The following is a 19,994-nucleotide window of genomic DNA, read 5'->3' on the forward strand; positions in this document are numbered from 1 at the left end:
AAACCTAAACAACATATATTGTAAGGTTATTTATTCCAAATTTTAGATCGGCATTCTTGAAAACTAAATTATACATGAAGATGTTTAGAAGAGATGTGCTTAATTTGCTTTGATATGGAAATATATACACATGGAATATAAAAGAAATATAGCAATGGGATCACTGTTGTAGACTTTATATGCCTTGTAATATACCTTCTCTTGTTGTTCATTGTTTTTTTTAAAAGGTTGAGTTAATGTTTTGAAGAGTACTTTGAATATTACAGATGCAGTCCGTTTTAAATGAAAACAACTAAAAAATAATAATAAAAGGACATGACAATTAAAAGCCAGCCCCTCCTGTCTTAATAAAACACAGACTTAAGATACATAACAAAGGTTTCTTTTCAGAATGAAGGAGATCATACAAACTAGGTTTGAGAGTACTTTTATGTTTGTTGCTTAAAGGTAAACTCAGAAGCGTTTTGCCTTCTTTTGCTCTGGTAGTAAAAGAAGCAACTTTTACTCTTCTGTTCTCTTTTACTCTTCTTTTACTCTTCTGTTCACAAAAGGTGGGTGTCTTCATAATATTCGTTTATTCTATCTGAGCTGAGAGTATGGACTGTCTGACTTTCTGTGTCATTGGTTCCTCTGTCTTTTGCAGGTTTACGTGTTCTGTTTTCTTACTGTGAAATTATTATAATTTTTTTAAAACATTGACTAAGATTTCCAGCAGTATGTAAGACTGTCAATCATCAAGATTTTGGTCAGCTTTGCTAATTGCTAAGATTTTACGTATTTTCACATCTCTGGGTGTTATTCTGCACATAGATCTGATCCTAAGGATAGTGCATAATAACCAGTGCATAATAGCCAGGACTGCACAGTGTGTGCCTGAGACAACCTTATATGTGTAATGAACAAAAAGACAAGATTGATGAGATTTTTTTTTCTGCTTATCATTGTTAAAGGTGTACATATTTTGCTTTAAATTGTCACCTTTTTCTGTTTCCATGCTGTTTTATTCTAATGGGCCCCAAAATGTCATCTCCTAATTGTTTAACAGAATCAGAAATCAAAGGAGAAAGGTCTACCTTTAGAGAACAATGGGATTTCTCTGAAGAAGATGACCCCATAATGCCCAGCCTAACACCTCTTGGAAATCTTGCCTGCCAGGTGAAGGACCTTTTAAAATATCTAAAACTTGGAAACTTTTAGAATCCCAATTTCTAGTTATAGCATACTGAACTCTTAAAACAAAACAATCTAGTCTATATACTTGTAAGACTCTTCCATTGCTTCCCATTGTGTCCCCAACTGAAACCAATTCCTGAATAGCCCTTCTGGCCTCTTCTGGAGTCCCAACTCTTCAAAGGCCCCTTAAAAATCTCAGCCAGCTCTCTAGATATCATGCTACCCTAAATGGAGCATTGCATTTTTGCCAGCAAACAGCTAAGCCAAACACTGAGTAAAGCCCTTCCCAAATGTTAATATATAATTCAGTTCCCTGACTCTTATGTTTTTTTGTTGCTGTGACTGCCTGACACAGGTAGATAAGGAAACAGCCTGCACTACCTTTTCCTACACTGATCTCCAGAAGGCAGTTAACAAACTCCTAACTGCTTCACCATAAAGGCTGGCATTTGTGAAAGGGAGGACTGGAGAATGGTGAGGAGTTGAGGTGAGAGGGAGGGGCTGAGAGAGGAGGAAGGGTGATTGGGATGTAATATAAAATAATTTTTAAAGTCAACATTTTGATAGTCGTGTTGTTTATTTAGAAAAGGATCCGGGGTACTGGAGACTAATCTCAGTGGTTAAGGGCATTTGTTATGACAAAGGAGTAGGTTCAATTTCCAGCATCCACATGGTGGCTTAAAACTGTAATTCCAGTTCCAGAGGCTTCAACACTCCTCTGACTACCTTGGGTACCAGGAGTGCATTGGTACATACATGCAGGCAGAACCCTAATGCATAAAACAACAACAACAAGTCAAGGGCTACAAAGTAAATCAGATAATCTGAATTTGGGAAACTGATGCCTTCTCAAGCAAATAATATTCTCTCATGAGCTAAAATACTATCTACTACTTAATGACCCAAACATCTTGTCATACAACTAAAGAAAATGTAGGATTTAGGCATACCCTCTCAGATATAATTTTTAGAAAGGTAATTAAATTAATTGAAATAATTATATAAAAAATGATATATTCATATGACACTTCTTGAAGGTTCTTGTTTCTTGTGGCAGTGTAGTTTCCAATTTAGCCTATCCTACTCCAAGCCTAATAAAGGAACTTCCAATTACTTCATGAACACTCTGTATCATATACCTTTACCAGGCTATCTCTAGCTAATTTGGCCTATAAAATCTTATTCTAGATATAAACAGACTTCTGTAAGGAATATGTCTCTTAAATCTTGGTACCAAGGCTTTTTCAAACAAATATATTCAAATTACAGAAAGAATCAACTTTCACCAGAACTAGTGTTTTCAGTATAAACTGCAAAATGGTTAAAATATTTTACCTGGATTAATTTTCTGGAACAGAACGTTTTGCACTTCCAACATCCATTGCAAACATTTTGGAAATCCTCTAATTTAAAAGAAACTTCCTATAGAACTACCCTGCTATGAAATTAAGAGTTTTATTAACAGCATTGTTTTCTAAGTAGATTAGTTTTCAGCTTTGGTGGTGATGGGAGGGGGGTGGGTGTAGCATTGAGTCAAGATAGTACATGCCCTTATAAATGTGTCCTGCTATGTTTGTTTGAGTGAAAACAGGTATGAACATATGAAAAATGCATAAGACTGTTAAATCTTTTTACATACCCGAAAATAGTAAAACTTATGTGTGATTCTAGATAACCCAGTACCTAAATCAAAACAGGTTGTGTGTGTATCTATCTTCATTTTAGTTTTGCTTTTTCTGAATTCCCCCAATTGAATGAAAAAAAAAATAAGTAAAAATTTAAACAGTAATGGAATAGTAATTGTGTAAAATTTAGCAAATTTTAGGATGATAAAGACTGCTGAGCCATATTTTTCCTGCCTTACAAATAAAGGTGTGTATTTTAGTAGAGAAGAAAAATGTTTATGGAGATTATTGACTTCAAATGATATCCTACTGTATAACAATATATCAGAAACTTGTTTGTGTACATGCTCTCTGAAATTACTTTCTCTTTTAATGTTAAAAGAACCTGTTTCCCTTTATCAGAGAAAGCAGAAGTGAAATAGATAAAGATCTGAAAATAAAAACATATTGATGCTTCTGCATACATGGTGTGTTCATTTCTCTGTTATATAAAAGTATATATTTAAAAGTGATTTGCTTGTGAATGCATTGTGAGTGCATTATGTTCACTTAAAAGGAAACTTTTCCCCAGCTTGGCAGCTGAATAAACCAACAGCTGTGTACATGCTGAATGAAGTGTGGTCATTTGTCCTCAACAAATGAAACAGATCCCATTTTCCCTAGGCATATTCTAGATTCTCTAAGTATTAAATACTGTACCTGTTATGTCTTAGCTTCTTGAGAAAAGAAACAGTTTTGAAGAAAATGTCTCATTCCATTGGGACCCATCTTTTTGCCTATATATTTTTTAATTATTTTTAATTTTATTTTTATTAATTGCAGTTTGTTTGCTTTGAATCTCAGCTGTAGCTCTCTTCCCTCTCCCCTCCCAACCCAACCCTCCTCTCTCTTCTTCTTCTATGTCCCTCCCCCAGTCCAATGATAGTGTAGGTCCTCCTCCCCTTCTGTCTGACCTTAGTCTATCAGTCTCATCAGGATTGGCTTCTTTGTCTTCCTCTGTGGACTGGTAAGGCTGATCCCCCCTCAGCTGGAGGGGATCAAAGAGTCAGCCTATGAGTTCATGTCAGAGACAGTCCCTGTTCCTATTATTGGGGAACCCTCTTGGACACTGAGCTGCCATGGGCTACTTCTGTGCAGGGTTCTAGGTTATCTCCATGCATAGTCCTTTTTTGGAGTATCAGTCTCAGAGAAGACCCCTATGCCCAGATTTTTTTTTTTTGGTTTTGTTGCTCTCCTTGTGGCACTCCTATTCCCTCCAAGTCTTTCTATCTCCCCCTTCTTTCCTAAGATTCCCTGCACTTCGCCCAAAGTTCGGTTATGAGTCTCAGCATATGTTTTGATACCCTTCTAAGTAGAGTCTTTTAGAGGCCCTCTGTGGTAAGCTCCTGTCCTGTTCCCTATTTTCTCCCTCTTCCGATGTCCATCTCAGGACCCTTATTTTAAAGCACACTTTCTTCTAGATTTTCATACTTAGGTTATACAAAATGAAAACCGTAAACTTTTTGCTTATTATGTGCCAGAAGCTCAGGTATTGGAATGAATTTACCACTCTCACATTCTCCCTATGTGGGTTTCTGATGAAACATGTTCACTACAAATAGGATAAAGGTAAATTATATCACATTTAAAGAAGAGAGAGAGAGAGAGAACATAGTTCTCAAAGGAGTAAAATAATGCTTTCTTAACATTTTAATGACAATCAGCAGTCTTTTGCTGAAGCAGTTCGGATGACCTTCGGTTATAGAAGTCCATAATCATGGCTTAATCTTATCTGTATCCTGAAAAGAGAAAACCCATACCCTGGAGGAAGACAAATGGTAGTGACCTGGACTAGCAGATCATTCTTCCTGGGAGAAAGAAGCAGAGATGAAAAATAATAAAGACAGGAAAGTTTGAGATCAGGAGGTCTTGCACAAGCTGATGGCTCATATAAGCAAATTTATTGTAAAATTTAGCACCTTATATACTGTATGCAAGGGGGGGGACATAGTGAGTAGGAAGCTAATAGTCTTAGAGAACATAGAATAGCTCAAGTTTATTACAGACCAAATATCCAGTGGCCTTGGGACTGATAACTCCACTCTGTCCAGGGGAAAAGTCAGGTACCCAGGAATGGAAACCTTAACTCCTTAGCAGTCCTGGCCCTGTAGCAAACCGGACTGCCAAGTCTACCCATGGGCAAGGACACAGAGCTAGGGTTCACTTTTTCTTTCATCAGGAATTCCAAGAGCCTTGGTTCAGCCTGGATCCCAAAAGGTAGGTCCTTCCAAGGGGAATTTCTTATTCTGATTCCTATCATGTACATACCTAAAAGTATTTCAGAGATTTAAAGCAATTAAGGCTGTAGAAATGACTTGCGTTGTTTTCATACTGATGCATGTTTAATAAAATGCCATCCTGTTTTTGACATCAGTGTTAGTACAGTGCTTTCTCTTAGAAAATGACTTTTCTGAAAGTGGAGCAGTTCCTATTCTCTAGTTCAGACACTTGGGATGAAAATGATATGGGTTACAACACATAAAAAATTTGTTTTTAAAATGTGAACCTATATACATTGCCCTAAGCCATTTCTGCCCTTTTGGGTCACATTAAATGAGGTTAAACCCTAACCTATACACTGGTCCTTTAACTGTTTTAAAATGGCCTATCAAGGAGGACCTTAAATAAATGAGTAGGGCAGTCATCCAAGTATAATGAAGATTCATATAGAGATATACCCCAATAAATAAATACCATAGATAGTACTCATGTACAGAAAAGGTCATATATGCTAATTTCATATTTATTATAAAAATAACTAAAAATAATACAGCAGAAAGATTCCACTAGGATTGTATGTTGAATGAAACTGAAAAAAATTATGTGAGAAAACTTAAGATGACTGGAAGGTCACATGAAAATTCCTGGGATTGCTTGGGGAGTTAGGCCATATTTAACCAGTAGTCTTCCAGTAGATCAGGATCTTGCTTGGCCTAACAAGATTAAAGCAGTTCCTAGTAAACACAGCCAAAGTGAGGTGTCTGTTATATCAAAACAAGAAGACCAAGAAGGTAGTTAAATAAGTAAGGTTTGGTATCTCTGACTTGTGGGTAGAGAATAACGCTTGGATTACCTGCTAAGCATAAGCCAAATATTATAGTCCCATCTATGCTATGTAACAGGACTTGGCAACCCAACAAAAATTGTTTTACAGTGTGTTAATTGGGCAGAGGTCCAATAAGAACCACTCCTTTTGTGGATCTCTAAGAAGGATGCAAAGGTGTAACAATCTTCCAACAATAAGAACCTACAGATTGACTTTTATGATTATACCATTAATGAACTAATGGTTTGACAGAGTGAAAGAGCTCTGGTGGCATAAATAAGGGGACAACATCACATAAATACTCCACATTCCTTTATTCATTGAAAACTATTTTTATTTTTTAATTTTTTTTATTTATTCTTTATTACAATTTATTTGCTTTGTATCCTGGCTGTGGGCCCTCCCTCATCTTCTCCCAATCCCTCCCTACCTCCCTATACTCCTCCTATGCCACTCCCATAGGCTACTTATAGGGGAGGACCTCCTCCCCTTCTTTCTGACCCTAACCTATCAGGTCTCATCAGGATTGGCTGCACTGTCTTCCTCTGTGGCCTGGCAAGGCTGCAACCTCCAGAAGGAGGTAATCAGAGAACCTGCTCCTGAGTTCATGCCAGAGACAGCCTCTGTTCCCCTTACTAGAGAACCCACTTGGAGACTGAGTCTATGGGCTATATCTGAGCCGGAGATTTAGGTCTCCATCTTCTCCATGCTTTGTCGTTGGATGGGTTATCAATCTCTGCAGAACCCCTAGGGCTCAGGGTTTGTTTTTTTGTTGTTGTTTTGGCTCTGTTGCTCTCCTTTTGGAGCTCCTGTCCCCTCCAGGTCTTTCTATCTCCCTGTTCTTTCATAAAATTCCATGCACTCTGACCAAAGTTTGGCTATGAGTCGCTGCCTCTGCTTCCATACCTTGATCAGTAGAGACTTTCAGAGGCCATCTGTAATAGGCTCCTATCTTATTCCCTGTCTTCTCCTGCTTCTATCGCATTTGCCCTTCTGAATGAGGATTGAGCATCTTCCCTGGGGTCTTCCTTGTTGTTTAGCTTCTTTAGGACTATAGATCTTAGTATGTTTAACCTATGTAATATTTCTAATAATATCACTTATAAGCGAGTAATACCGTGTGGGTCTTTTTGCTTCTGGGTTACCTAACTCAACATGATCTTTTGTAGTTCGCGCCATTTGCCTGCAAATTTCATGATTTCCTTGTTTTTAATTGCTGAGTAGTATTCCATTGTGTAAATGTACCACGATTTCTGTGTCAATTCCTCAGTTGAGGGACACCTAGGTTGTTTCCAGATTCTGTCTATTATGAATAGAGTTGCTATGAACATGGTTAAGCAAATGTCCTTGTTGTATAGTTGAGCATATTTTGTATATATGCCTAGGAGTGGTATGACTGGATCTTGAGGTGGCACTATTCCTAATTGTCTGGGAAAGCGCCAGATTGATTTCCAAAGTGGTTGTACAAGTTTACATTCCCACCAGCAATGGAGGAGGGTTCCCCTTTCTCCACATCCTCTCCAGCATGTGTTATCACTTGAGGTTTTGATTTTAGCCATTCTGATGGGGGTAAGATGAAATCTCAGGGTCATTTTGATTTGCATCTCCCTAATGAATAAGGATGTTGAACATTTCTCTAAGTGCTTCTCTGCCATTCAATATTCCTCTATTGAGAATTCTTTGTTTAGAACTGTACCCTAGTTTTAAATTGGATTACTTGGTTTGTTGGTGTTTAACTTCTCAAGTTCTTTATATATTCTCAATATTAGACCTCTGTCAGATATAGGGTTGGTGAAGATCCTTTCTCAATCCTTAGGCTATTGTTTTGTTCTGATGACAGTATCCTTTGCTTTACAGAAGCTTTTCAGTTTCATGAAGTCCCATTTATAGATTGTCGATCTTAGAGCCTGTGCTGTTGGTGTTCTGTTCAGGAAATTGTCTCCTGTGCCAATGAGTTCTAGGCTCTTACTTTTTCCTTTAACCAATTTAGTGTGTCTGATTTTATGTTGAGGTCTTTTATCCACCTAGATTTTAGTTTTGTGCAGGTTGATAAATATGGATCTATTTTCATTTTTCTACATGTAGACATCCAGTTAGACCAGCACCATTTGTTGAAGATGCTTTCTTTTATCCATTGACAGAGAGAGTTTGCTGCCTGAACAGTCACCAATAACTCTCTATAATGTTGGAGCATTATCTTCAGCCTTCTGGCTCAGAATATTTGAAAGACACATATGTGAAGCAGGAACTATTTAGGACTTGCTTACCCTATCTTGGCAGAGTTCCACAGTCAACTTGTCCTGCATTTAAGCTCGACCATTTGGGGCAGAATTCTGTCCATCATGAAATGAGGGCATTTTCTTTTTGCCCATATGGCTCGTTTGTCACATTTGAAGCCATCTCATATGGAGGTTCTTCAATGCTTATCATCTTCTTTGAGGTAGGCAGGGTGCTTCCAGGAGATGACCTGTCTCATAGTCAAAGAATCTTTAAAATAATAAAGACATTTTTAAATGCCATATTCTGTAGGTCTCTGAAGTTTTTGAAGACTTACCTATATTTATGTAATAGACCTGTCTACAAAATCATATCTATCTGTTAAACCTAGGATGTATACTCCTGTGATAAATTAGACTAGTGTCTGACATAACTATGAGTTGATTAACTAGCAATTAACTTGTACTACCTAATACCCTAAACAGTTTGTAATATAGTTTGAAAGTATTGGAAGTAACCTTGAATTTGTATCAATATACTAAAATTTACCAGTGTATTAAAATTACTTATTTTTGCATCAATATACAGAATCTTATACCAGAGTTAAAAATAACCTTATTTAAGAATAACAAATAAAACCTTAAGTTGAGAAGATTCAATAATCTACCTTTTTGTCTTATTATTCCCCGTTCTTTCTTCTCAACCCCTTTTCTCCTTATCTAAGAAAGAAAGAAAAAAGGAAAAGAAAGAAATCCCTGAGTCTAACCTTGTTTTCTCTCTGAATAAGACAATAAATAATTTATAACCATCTCCCAATGACAATAAACATTCATAGCCACAGAAAACAGCCCAAAGCCTACCCAATGCCCTTTAAAGAAAATTGGATGTCGTTCTCATGAATTTTCTTTTGGACACACAGAAATCCTGTTGGAGGGCCCAAAGGAAACTGGGGAAAATGGTTAATTAAGCAAGCATTAACATTTGTGGTCCAGTCTTTGATTGTAGAGAAATGTCAGGCTTAATAGAAGTCCTGTTTGGAGCAGTCCAAAATGCTGGACCAGTTGAGGTTAGTAGCTTTCTTCAAAGCTCTCTTGGGAGCAGGCTTTGATGAGAAACAGCAATTGAAGCAGCTGAGGCAGAAGTTAGCAGAATGCTGGAACATGCAAGATGCTGGAACGGGTGTGTCAATGTCTCAGCATGCTGGAGGGATGAATTCTGTCACATTTGATCCAGTGTCCCTAGTGTCTGGTCCTTTTGTTCTGAAAACATATGATTTCTCACAAGCATTATACAGTCCTAAAATTATAAATGTATGAGATGTGCAGGATGAAACTAAACTGTAAACCAATTTTATCTATGCCAATTAAAAGAATGGCATAATCAATTTTGAGGATATTGTAGCCAAGGATTTATTGGCCATGTATCGTTGAAGTTCTGGCTGGAAACATTTTTTATGTCTCATTCAGTTTCGGAGTTGTTCCCAAGTGAACGGATCACCAATTTATGTTACTTGTTCTGTTTAGTCTTCTTGATTTCTCTCTTCTGGTGTGTGGCCAAGATGTTCAGGTAGTCTTCCTCTGTCATTTCTGATTTTTATTAGTTTTAAAGGAACCTATATTTCTCTTCCTCTGTATGAATATACACAAAACTTCTTCCCCAGCATAACATATTCCCCGTTCTCCATTTTGGAATTAGGACCTTTATATGCTGCCATAATTCAGCAGTCCCTTCTAAATTCTGCTGTATCTAAGCAGGTGTGCTACTTATCTAATTTAAACATTTTAAAATTGATATATAATTATTTAATCTATTTTGGGGAGATATTACATTTCCCTTCTGGTTATGACCATCTTTTTAAAATTACTGTCAGATACTTTCATAACAGGTTGACCTGTAGAATTATAAGTTCTATCTGTAACAGGTTTCATGTCATGTCTAAAATATTGTTGTATTCCAAAGAATATACATGCTGAAGCATCACCATCCCCAATTTGCAAGGGCATCTCCAAAACATTCACCATCCCTAACAAATGTGTAACTTTAGCATTGTGCTCTCCAGAATTTAAGGCAAAAGCCTACTGGAATTCTGAATATGAATCTATGGCATGGTGCATGTATTTCAGTTCTCCAAACTCTGCCAAAATGGAGAGCTTTTTCCTGTTTAGACAACACTAAACAGGATCTGCATTTCTACTTTAGCATATAGACTTTAGTAATTGAACCTTAACAATACACACACAGTATCTAGTCCGACCAAGTCGGCCTATAGCTGAATACTTCTCTCCAGTATCTCAATGGGCTGTCATTTTGCAGTATCTTTAACCCTCTGTGGACTTTTTTCATCTGCAACTACCTCTTTTGGTGTTACTCTAAGTACCAGATTGGATTGCTCTGAAGGCTCTCTATTTTGATTCAAAGATTCCCCCAACCTCTTCTATGGCCTTTAATTTTTCTTTATTCCTAGAACATTGTTCAATCCAAATAGGTTGGTCAGCCAGCCACCTTACTATTAAGCCTATAGGTGTTTTATCAGTGCTGGCTTCCCAACATGAAATTGAAAAGACAGCCTCTGATGTATTTTGTTTACGGACAGTCTGAACAGTCTGTAACTGGTTTTGATGGCATTTTAAAAATAATTTTAACTTCTTTAACAGGAGTACTGTCTGATTTTTTTGGCTTGCCTCTGAAATTGGGGGGATGTTAATCTGGGTTTTCCATCTGTAACAGATCTCTTCCTCATAAGTTTATGGCTATCTCAGCCACATATGGCCTTAATTTTCCTATTTGACCTTCTGGTCCTATACATTTAAGCCACTTGACACTTTGTTTTACTTTAGATAAAGTTCCAACTCCTTGGAATTGTATATCTACCTCTTGAAGTGGCCAATCTGGGGACCAGGATTTAAGAGTGATATTTGTGACATCAGCCCCAGTATCCACCATGCCTTCATTTCAATATATTATTTAAAGTTATCTTTAACTTTAGCCTTTGATCATTATAGAAGTTTTCCAACATACTTGTTTTTTGTTTCCTTCCTGGATTTTTAATTTATCCATAGAACTTGCTCTGACCTCACTGTCTGATTTTTTAATATTTATTCCCAGAGCAGTGTCTTTAATTTTTTTGTAGAGGAGTATCCTCGTCCTGTATTGGGGCCGTTGAGAGGCTCCTTTGGGCATTTTTTATAAAGGATTACCCCGTTTATCTGTTGCTGCTCTACACTCACTAGGCCAAGGTAGACTCTTACCACATCTTCTGCGTATTCTAGGAAGCAGAGGCTCCGTTTTTGAATTATTTTGGTTTTTCTTGTAATGTCCTTTGTAGTAACCTTGCCCACCACAATTGACATTTCCTAAGGTCTTTAAGGGTAGCTTCTCCCATTAAGATCATAGTGGGAGACTGAGTTCTGGTGTCAATCCTATTTCTAATCCATTCGTCTATTGGTGTGGCTCTTGCTCTTAATGGCCTTATCGCGTCTTTGATTTAGTATCAGCATTTTCGAAAGCTAAAGATTCTATTAGTGCCTTTCTAGCTAGTGAATCTGATATACTTTTATCTACAGCCAAGGTCAATCTTTGCAAAAAGTTAGTGTATGTTTCATTTGGATATTGTATGACCGGGGAGAATGGCTCAAGCCTTTTTCCTGTTTCCTTAACCTTGTCCCAGGCATTTAAGGCTGCCAATGCTAAGGTTTCTTCATTATATACAGCTTGTATCTCTGTGTCACTATATTGTCCACCAGCAAAGAGCTGTTCCTTAGAAACACTAACACCTCTCGCTCTATTTTTGTGGGCTACCTCTCTAGCCTCTTCTCTCCACCATGAAAGCCATTGTAAATATGGCCTGTGTTCTAATATTGCCTTTGCCATATCCTCCCAGTCTTTTGGGATTACTCTACTTCTGAGTGACCAGGAAGGCAGCATTTGTTTCACAAATGGTGACTGCATTCCAAAATTAGTGATACTTTCCTTAAATTTCCTCCGATCTAGCACTTCCACAGGGCACCTTTTAGCTTCGTGGTAATCCTATGGATGATCATCATCTGCTGGTGTCTGCTGTATACTGACTGGATAAGCCAACATTTCTTTTCTAACCGCCTTTCGTTGGCTTTCTTTATTTTTATCTTTCGCCTCTGCCTGAGTATTTTCTTTACTTAGTATTCTAAACTGTTCTCTTAAGGTCTGTACCCATATTTCACACCTATCTCTCTGTTGCTTGTTTTGTTCAATAATCTCTTGGATCTCTTGTTTTATGTCTCACTTTCAACTTTTAACTTTTTTCTTTATATTGTTCTAGTTGTTCTTTGTGCTGATCCAGTATCTTTTCTAAAGCCTTTGTCTTTGAGAAGACATAAAAGGCTAATCCAATGATTAAAGTTAAATTGAGGACTATAAACGTAACCATAGTCGTAATTTCTAAATTTTCCTTTATTTCTGCCTTAAAACCATAGAAGAGATTATCAGCCAAGCTCCAAGGAGTCTGTTTTATTGTCTCTTCCACCCTGTCTGTTTTGTTTACTTAAAATTTGTGTATAGCATGAGAGTGTGATTATTAAACAATTTACCTGATCATAAGTTCTGTTCCCAGTTTGTTTTCTTTTGAGCTGTGCTGTGTCTCACAATCCTCCTGTTTATCAGCTCACAGAAGAGAGGCATGATTTTGCCTCCCACCTGTAACTTAGAATTATTTTACCAGATCCCTACTCCTCCCAGAATTGGTTGAGTGCCTGTCTGACTTGGAAAAGCCTCAGTTTGGACCTATTAAACTGGCCTTTTTCCTTTACATAAGCTTTTGTCCTAAGAAAGCAGTTTAAACAACCACCCAGCTTCTCTTCTAGACCTTACCAGTTCAGATGCTTGAGGTTTCTCTGTCTGTCTCTGGCTCCTGCTTCCAGGGAGAGGTATTTTTTCTGCTCCCTTATCAGATCTTGACCCCTTCCTCATACTGGGAAGTTACTGGGTCCACAAATGTTTGCTCCTCAGACTCGCAAGAACCCCTTCTCAAAGGAATTTTGCTTTCTGCCTTGGCTAGCAAAGTCTGGTTTTAAGAAGCCTCCTTGTTAAAGAGCCACTTTTTTTTCTCTGCCTAAAGAAACTGCCTCTCTGGGGTTTGTATGTATCAATTTTTCTTTTTCTGAAGCCTGCTGAAGGCCTTGCTGCTCTGCAGGGAGTCTGACTAATCAGGAATCCGTGAGCTCCTAGTTTAGGAACTGCCTTTGCTTTGTTTTTCAGGAACAGAACTGAAAAACTGCTCTGTAGTTTTACTTTCTATGTAAGTTCTTACTGTATTACTGTAAATTCCACTCCACATTGGTACACCATTTGTTGTCAGTTATTAATATTTATTATTGATTTATCTTTTAGTTAAACAGTGGTTATTCCTAAACCAGCTGTACACCCAAATCACTACACAGAGACTAGGATTTATTTAATTAACCTGGAGCACAGTGCTGGACAAGAGTTACTCCATCCTAAACCTCCAAGCCCACATAATTTTCTCCCATTTAGATTTCCCACATTTTACTTGCTTTTAGTCATATCTTAGGTCCGGTTCATCTCTCCTCCTGGTTCCAATCCTCCCTGCTGATCTCTTCTCTCCGACCCTCCCCAGTAGCATCTTTCTCCTTCCCTCCAGACCAGGATGTCCCACCCTATTCTCTCCATTGCTCAGCATTGGCTGGTTGTTTTGTTGGAATTACAGAGAACATATGGTGGCATGTTTATACAAACTTGAGACAGGTGATGCTTACGCATCACAATGCAATGTCCAGATTGAAACAAGATAGTGGGGTAGAGAAATCAGCATTTGAATGAACAGGGGTAAATTGTATACATTCCACAGGAACATTATACCAACAATTTCCTATGAGGACTGGCAGGTCACACTGCATCACTGGCGGAACAGGGGAAGGAATTCAAAGCAGAAACTAAAGCAGAAGCCATAGAAGGACCACATGGCCTGCTCAGCCTGCTTCTACAACTCAGGACCACCTGCCCAGGGACGGCATCACCGACAGTGGGCTGCGCCCTCCTACATCAACCATTAATCATGAAAATGGCTGACAGAGTTGCCTATAGGCCAGTCTTCTGGAGGCATTTTTCTCAATTGAGAGTCCTCAGATGGTATAGTTGGTATCAAGTTGACATAAATTTAAGCAGGACAGTAATGAAGGGGAAAATTACGTTTTCCTAAAACTGGCACAGTATTTTGTTAAAGGTCCTGGAAATCACCTAGTACAACAGATTATTTTTTTAGTTTTTATTGTCTTACTTTTTAGTTGCTGTGATAAGTCACCATGACCAAGGCAACTTTAAAAAATGAAAGCGTTTAAGTGTGAGCTCATGGTCCCAGAGAGTTAGAGTGTATGGACATCATTACGGGGAACATAGCAGCAGGCAGGCAGACATGACACTGCAGCTATATCAGAACGCTTAAATCTGATCCTCGAGCAGGAGGGGGTGGGGATGCAGACAATTGGAAATGATGTGGGTTTTTACACCTCTTCCAACAAGGCTAAACTTTCTAGTCCTTCCTAAATAGTTCCACCAACTGGGGAGCAAGTATTCAAATATATGAGCTTATGAGGACCATTCTCATTCAAACCACCCCATTATTAAATTTTAAGATGCTAGAATTAAGGAAGATACCAAACATTCTCAAAGAGAAAATAAAAAGCAAGTTACACACACACACACACACACACACACACACACACACAATGGCATTTATAGAATTGAGAACACTGGATTCTGGAAAGTGATGAAAAGTAAAGTCTCTCACCTAAGAGGAAATATTTCTAACCTACCTTCTGTGCCCAGATAAAATCTAGTCAAGCAAAAAGCTGAAATAAATTCATCATTAAGTTTGCATGAGCTTAAATTTTTTTATCAACTTTAAACTTTATTTTTTATTTAGTTTTTTAACTTTATTTATTCACTTTTTATCCTGATCATAGCCCCCTCCATCCTCTGTGCCCAGTCCCACCCTCTTTCCCTCTTCCCCTATCCCCCTCCTCCATTCCTCAGATAAGGGACCTCCACCTACTCACCTCAGCTCCTTAAGTCATGTCAGAATTGATTGAGTCCTCTTTCCCTGTGGCCTGGCAAAGACCCAGCCCCCGGGAGGGGGAGGACAGTCATCAGACAGCAAGCAATAGAGAGCATGTCAGAGACAGCCCCCATTCCCCTTACTAGGGTCCCACATGAATCCTGAGCTGCCCATCCGGTACTTCTGTGTAGGGGGGCCTGGGTCCTTGGTTGGTGCTTCAGTCTCTGAAAGCCCTTCTGAGCTCTGGCTAGCTGGCTCTGTTGGCATTCTTGTGCAGCTCCTGCAACCTCCAGATCCTTCTACCCTTCCTCCCACCTTTCAGCAAGGCTCCATACACTTCTCGCTGTTTGGCTGTGCGTCTCAGCTTCTGTTTCCATCTGCTGCTGGGTGGAGCCTCTCAGAGGACAGCTATGCTAGGGCTCCTGCAGGCCTTCTGCTGACTATTCTATTTCCCCTTCTGAGAGGGATTTAGCGTCCTCCCTTGGGTCCTCCTTGTTACTTACCATCTTTGGGTGAACCGTAATCTGTCTATTCCTGTACTAGCACACACATGGTATGTACTCACTTATAAGTGGGCTTGACTTTTAACTCACATCTACCCTGCCTTAGTACACCACATAATGTGCTTCACCAAACAAGGGAGAGTAGTCTAAGGAGCTATGAGGTCATAGAACCTTTAGTGCACAGAAAAAAAGGCAACGAAGGAGAGCCTCAAGATCACCACCACTATGTCAAGGAAGTAGAACGGGAGTCCAAGAAGTAGTTTATAGGAAAACTTAGAATAAAGTGTCTGAGTGCAAAGGACATGTAGAACCAGTAAGACAGATGCTGTGGCACGAAGGAAAGAGATAATCACATGGGAAACTAAGTCACTGACAAATTAAAAATATGCTAAATACGTGTTTCAGATGAGTGTCCCAGTCTAAGGCAGGCATTTCTGCGTCTTGGACTGGCCTATCCACCTCGCGCTGGATCGCTCCCACGGGAGTTGGGAGCGCCCTTCCACCCAGTTACTCAAGGAAACTACCTGCCCAGGGCGATACCCCTAACTCCCCACCCTCAGAAGCTGTCCTCCTGCAGGTGTAACCTGCACCCTCTCTCTGCATCCGCAGCTCGAAAACCCCACGTGCAGGGCGCTGGCGCTACGCTGCAGGGTGCGGGTGTTTGTGAGCCAGCCAGCCCGTGAACGAGCACGAGCAGAGGAAGGTGGGTGTGCGAGAGGGGCTGGGAGGGAGCCACCTCCGGAAAGGGAGCCACGCGGCTGTGCTGGCAGGACTGCAGTGCCACCTCTCCGGAGAAAGCCCTCACGCCCGCGCTCGCTCGCTCGCACGCACGCACGTGCACACGGCCAGCAGCGAGAGCGCCAGCTAGAGCTTTTCATTGCCGGGCGCCTGAAAGCGATGGCATCTGCCCTCAACAGCAAAATTCACCCGCCAGGAACCTGCGCGAGCTCTAAAGCCGACGCCCGCGGTGGCTCGGGCTGGAGAATGGACTGCGATCCTGAGATGCACGTGAAAATGTGCAAGAAAATCGCTCAGCTCACCAAGGTAAGGCGGGGCGCTGCGGGCGGACTGGCTGTGCGCCAGGGGCACCCGGAGTAAGTAAGGGTGGGAGGCAGACACATCCCAGCGAAGACCCGCACTGGATCCGGACAAACTTTGTCCGTGACACCAAGGGAAGCTGTCCTATATCTGGGTGAAGTGACCTTCTGGAGAAGGCATTTGGAAGCAGCAGACAGGATCTTTGCCAAGGAAACTCCTGCAGTCTGCTTGCGGAGCAGGTGGGCTGTGCTTTCCCAAGGTTAGAGTGCATGCGTGCACAGTGTGTGTGTGTGTGTGTGTGTGTGTGTGTGTGTGTGTGTGTGTGTGTACAAGAGTGTGTATGTGCAAGTGTGCAAGACAGAACGAGAGCAAGCGAATTGCGTGTGTGTGTGTGTGAGAGCGCGCGCGTGCCTTGAGTTCGTGTGTGTGTGTGTGTGTGTGTGTGTGTGTTCATGTTTCCTTGCCAACCCTGCTCAAATCATCGTGCCTGGAATGTTGTGATTTTATTCTGTGCTCTACAGCTGGAGAGATCATGTGAGCCCTATTTAAACACGATCCATTTCTTCCTTCATTCAACAAATATTTGAGTTGTTTGTTGAATGCTAGCAGCCTTGTGTGGCATGGTACTAAACCTGGAAGGCAGCCCAAGAGACTTACTACCAAGCTGACTACAGGCATGTGGAGGAGCATAAACGGGAAAAGGTCGGGTTCAGGATATAACTGTAGTAATAGAGAAGACCTTGGGAGGTCAGCCAAACCATCTCCCTCCTTCACCTCAGGGTCTCGGTTGAATCTATCCAGGCTGTGTGTCTGAGATGTTGCCAACGGAGGTTGTTAATCCCTTGCAATTTCCCACTTGGAAACTCCTCACAGATGCCCTCCACACGTCTGTAGACGGAAAACATCCCTCCCTGCCTTTCCTATAGCGTTTGAGGGGATTAAATTAGCTGTTTCCTTTTGGCTTCAGGACTCCTAAGGCAACGCCTGCCAGTGAAGATTAGCCCTAGGTTTTGTCCTAGAATATAATGAAGGGCATGTTCTGCTTTCTTTCCTAAAGGTCCTCCTCTCATGCCCCACACCCGCTTTTATGAAGGATGGACAGGCAGCCTTGCCACACTGCTTTGCCAAGAGGAATACAACACAGGCTTGAAACAGAACATGTGTCTTCTTCAGGCCTCCCATTAACTTGTTTGTATTCTTTGCATGTGAGCCTGTCTTCAGACAGTTGCCTCTTGGAAGCCTTGACTCGTGCCACTATGTCTAACAAACACTTATCTAATTGCACCAATCAAAAAAACCACGTACTTTATTATATGAAATTCATCTTAGTACCTGGAAAGGCGATTATAGTGTCCAGAACCTTCCCTGCTTTCAAGCTGAAGTGTTTTTGGAAGGAAGCAAGATTTGAAATAGCAGAAGAAATGTATAACACCTAACAAGTGTTACATACAAAACTTCAAGTTATGAATGTGTGCCATTGTGTACAGGAACAAGGGAAATTTATGAAATTATCATTGAATTGTGATACTGATGACTTATGGAGTGCCTGCTGTATTTAAAATATTGAGTATTGTAAAGTACTTTTATTATTTTTATTTATATGTACATGTGTGTCTGTGTATATACCCCTTTGGGTAGGTGTCCATGGAAGCCAGAAGAAGATGTGGGCTTTCAGGGAACTGGAGTTACAGGTAACTGTGAGCCACCCAGTATGGTTGCTGGGAACCAAACTCGGATCCTCCGGAAAAGCAGCAAGTGCTGCTAACCACCGAGCCATCTCTCTAGTCCCATATACTGAGTATTGGTGCCATAAGATCTAGGCACTTCCTGTCAGGATGGTAGAGTCGTTTGGAAAAGAAACTCTTAATTGAGAAAATGCCTTTGTAAGATGTCCCTGAAGGCAAGTCTGTAGTGCATTAGTGTTTTAAAGATTACAGTTGGTGGGTCTAGCTGACTATGGGCGGTGCTATCCCTGGGTAGGCACTATAAGAAAGCAGGCTGGGCAAAGCCAGTAAACAGCACTCGTTCGTAGCCTCTGCCTCCAGAGAACCACACAGTTATTTGTTGGTCACCGCAGCTGCCCTGTGGTTCTCTGGAGCAGTACAAGGCGTTCCACCCCAACTGTCCCTCTGTATTCAGTAAGCAGCCTCTCTCCTTCCTCTTCACTATTCTTGCCTCTGTTAACTGCCCTTCTACTTTCCACCTTCGCGAAATCAATCATCTTAGCTACAACATGTAAGTAAGAACCTGAAGTTCTGAAAGGGAGTATCTGTCTTTCAGTACCTAACTTACTTCAGTTGCCAGAATGCCTCCCACCTCCATCCCTAAAGCAGCAAATGAGAGGATTTTATTCTGTTTTACGAGTGGATAGTTCTCTGCTGTGTGTAGAGACAACACATTTTCTTTGTTCATTCATCGGTGGACACTTAGTGTGTTTCATGTCTCGATGTTTGTGAATACATATTCATCCTCTATAATCTTTGTTTCCTTTCCTGAAATGTCTTTCTATCTAAAAATTGGATCATATTTATCTTTCAAGTTCTACTGTCTCCTTAAAAAAAAAAAAAAAAGCCTTTGTAGGAACAGGCACAAAATAGAACCTTACTAAGTTTTCTAAATTCAATTAAAATTTTCTCCATGTATGGAGCTAGAGAGGTGGCTCAGGGTTAAGAGCACCCGGGGTTCATTCCCAGACCCACATGGCAGCTCACAGCCATCTGTAACTCTAGTCCCGAGGGATCTTACACCCCCTTCTGGCCTCTGAGAGTACTCCTCACACATGGTACACATACTTACATGCCAGCAAAACAGCCATATGCATTATAAAAATAAAGTTTTTCCCATAGATTTGGTTAACATTTCTTTTATTATACTTATTCCTAAGTATACTAACATATCTCCTAAAATAATAAAGTCGTATAACATCCTGTTAGTAGTCTAGCAAGTAAATAATCAAATGATCCCAAATCCAAAATGTACATGAAAACCACCAGGAGAGCTTTTAACAGCATAGCAGTTTGGGGGTGTTACGGCACAGATCTGTAATCCTGGCTACTTGAGAGGTGGAGGTGAGGCAGAAGGATTGCAAACTCAAAGCCTGCCCCAGCTACAGAAGCCTGGGCAACTTACGTAGCCTAGTCTAAAATTAAAACTTTTAAAAGCCTGGGGTTGTAAGTCAATGGTAATGTGCTTGCCCAGTGTATGTAAGGCCCTAGAATGATCCCCAATGAAACACACCACACACCACACACACACACACACACACACACACACACACACGCGCGCGCGCGCGCGCGCGCGCGCGC

At 40.4% G+C, this 19,994-nt stretch overlaps 2 protein-coding genes across 2 annotated transcripts in view; both read left to right on the forward strand.

Moving 5' to 3' along the window:
* Window positions 1–1,008: 1,008 nt before the first annotated feature.
* Window positions 1,009–1,612, forward strand: Dcaf16 (DDB1 and CUL4 associated factor 16). Its single transcript, XM_021657271.1, is given in 4 exon segments — window positions 1,009–1,318; window positions 1,321–1,415; window positions 1,417–1,502; window positions 1,504–1,612. Coding segments are annotated over 4 exon segments (600 nt in total).
* Window positions 1,613–16,370: 14,758 nt separating this feature from the next.
* Fam184b (family with sequence similarity 184 member B) overlaps window positions 16,371–19,994 on the forward strand; it is an 87,531-nt gene continuing 83,907 nt past the window's right edge. Inside the window, exon 1 of the mRNA XM_021657274.2 lies at window positions 16,371–16,695. Coding sequence (XP_021512949.1) covers window positions 16,549–16,695 — 147 coding nt within the window. The 5' untranslated portion in view covers window positions 16,371–16,548. The remainder of the gene's footprint in view (window positions 16,696–19,994) is intronic.

The sequence above is a fragment of the Meriones unguiculatus genome, chromosome 12 (assembly GCF_030254825.1).
Source record: "Meriones unguiculatus strain TT.TT164.6M chromosome 12, Bangor_MerUng_6.1, whole genome shotgun sequence".
Taxonomy (NCBI): domain Eukaryota; kingdom Metazoa; phylum Chordata; class Mammalia; order Rodentia; family Muridae; genus Meriones; species Meriones unguiculatus.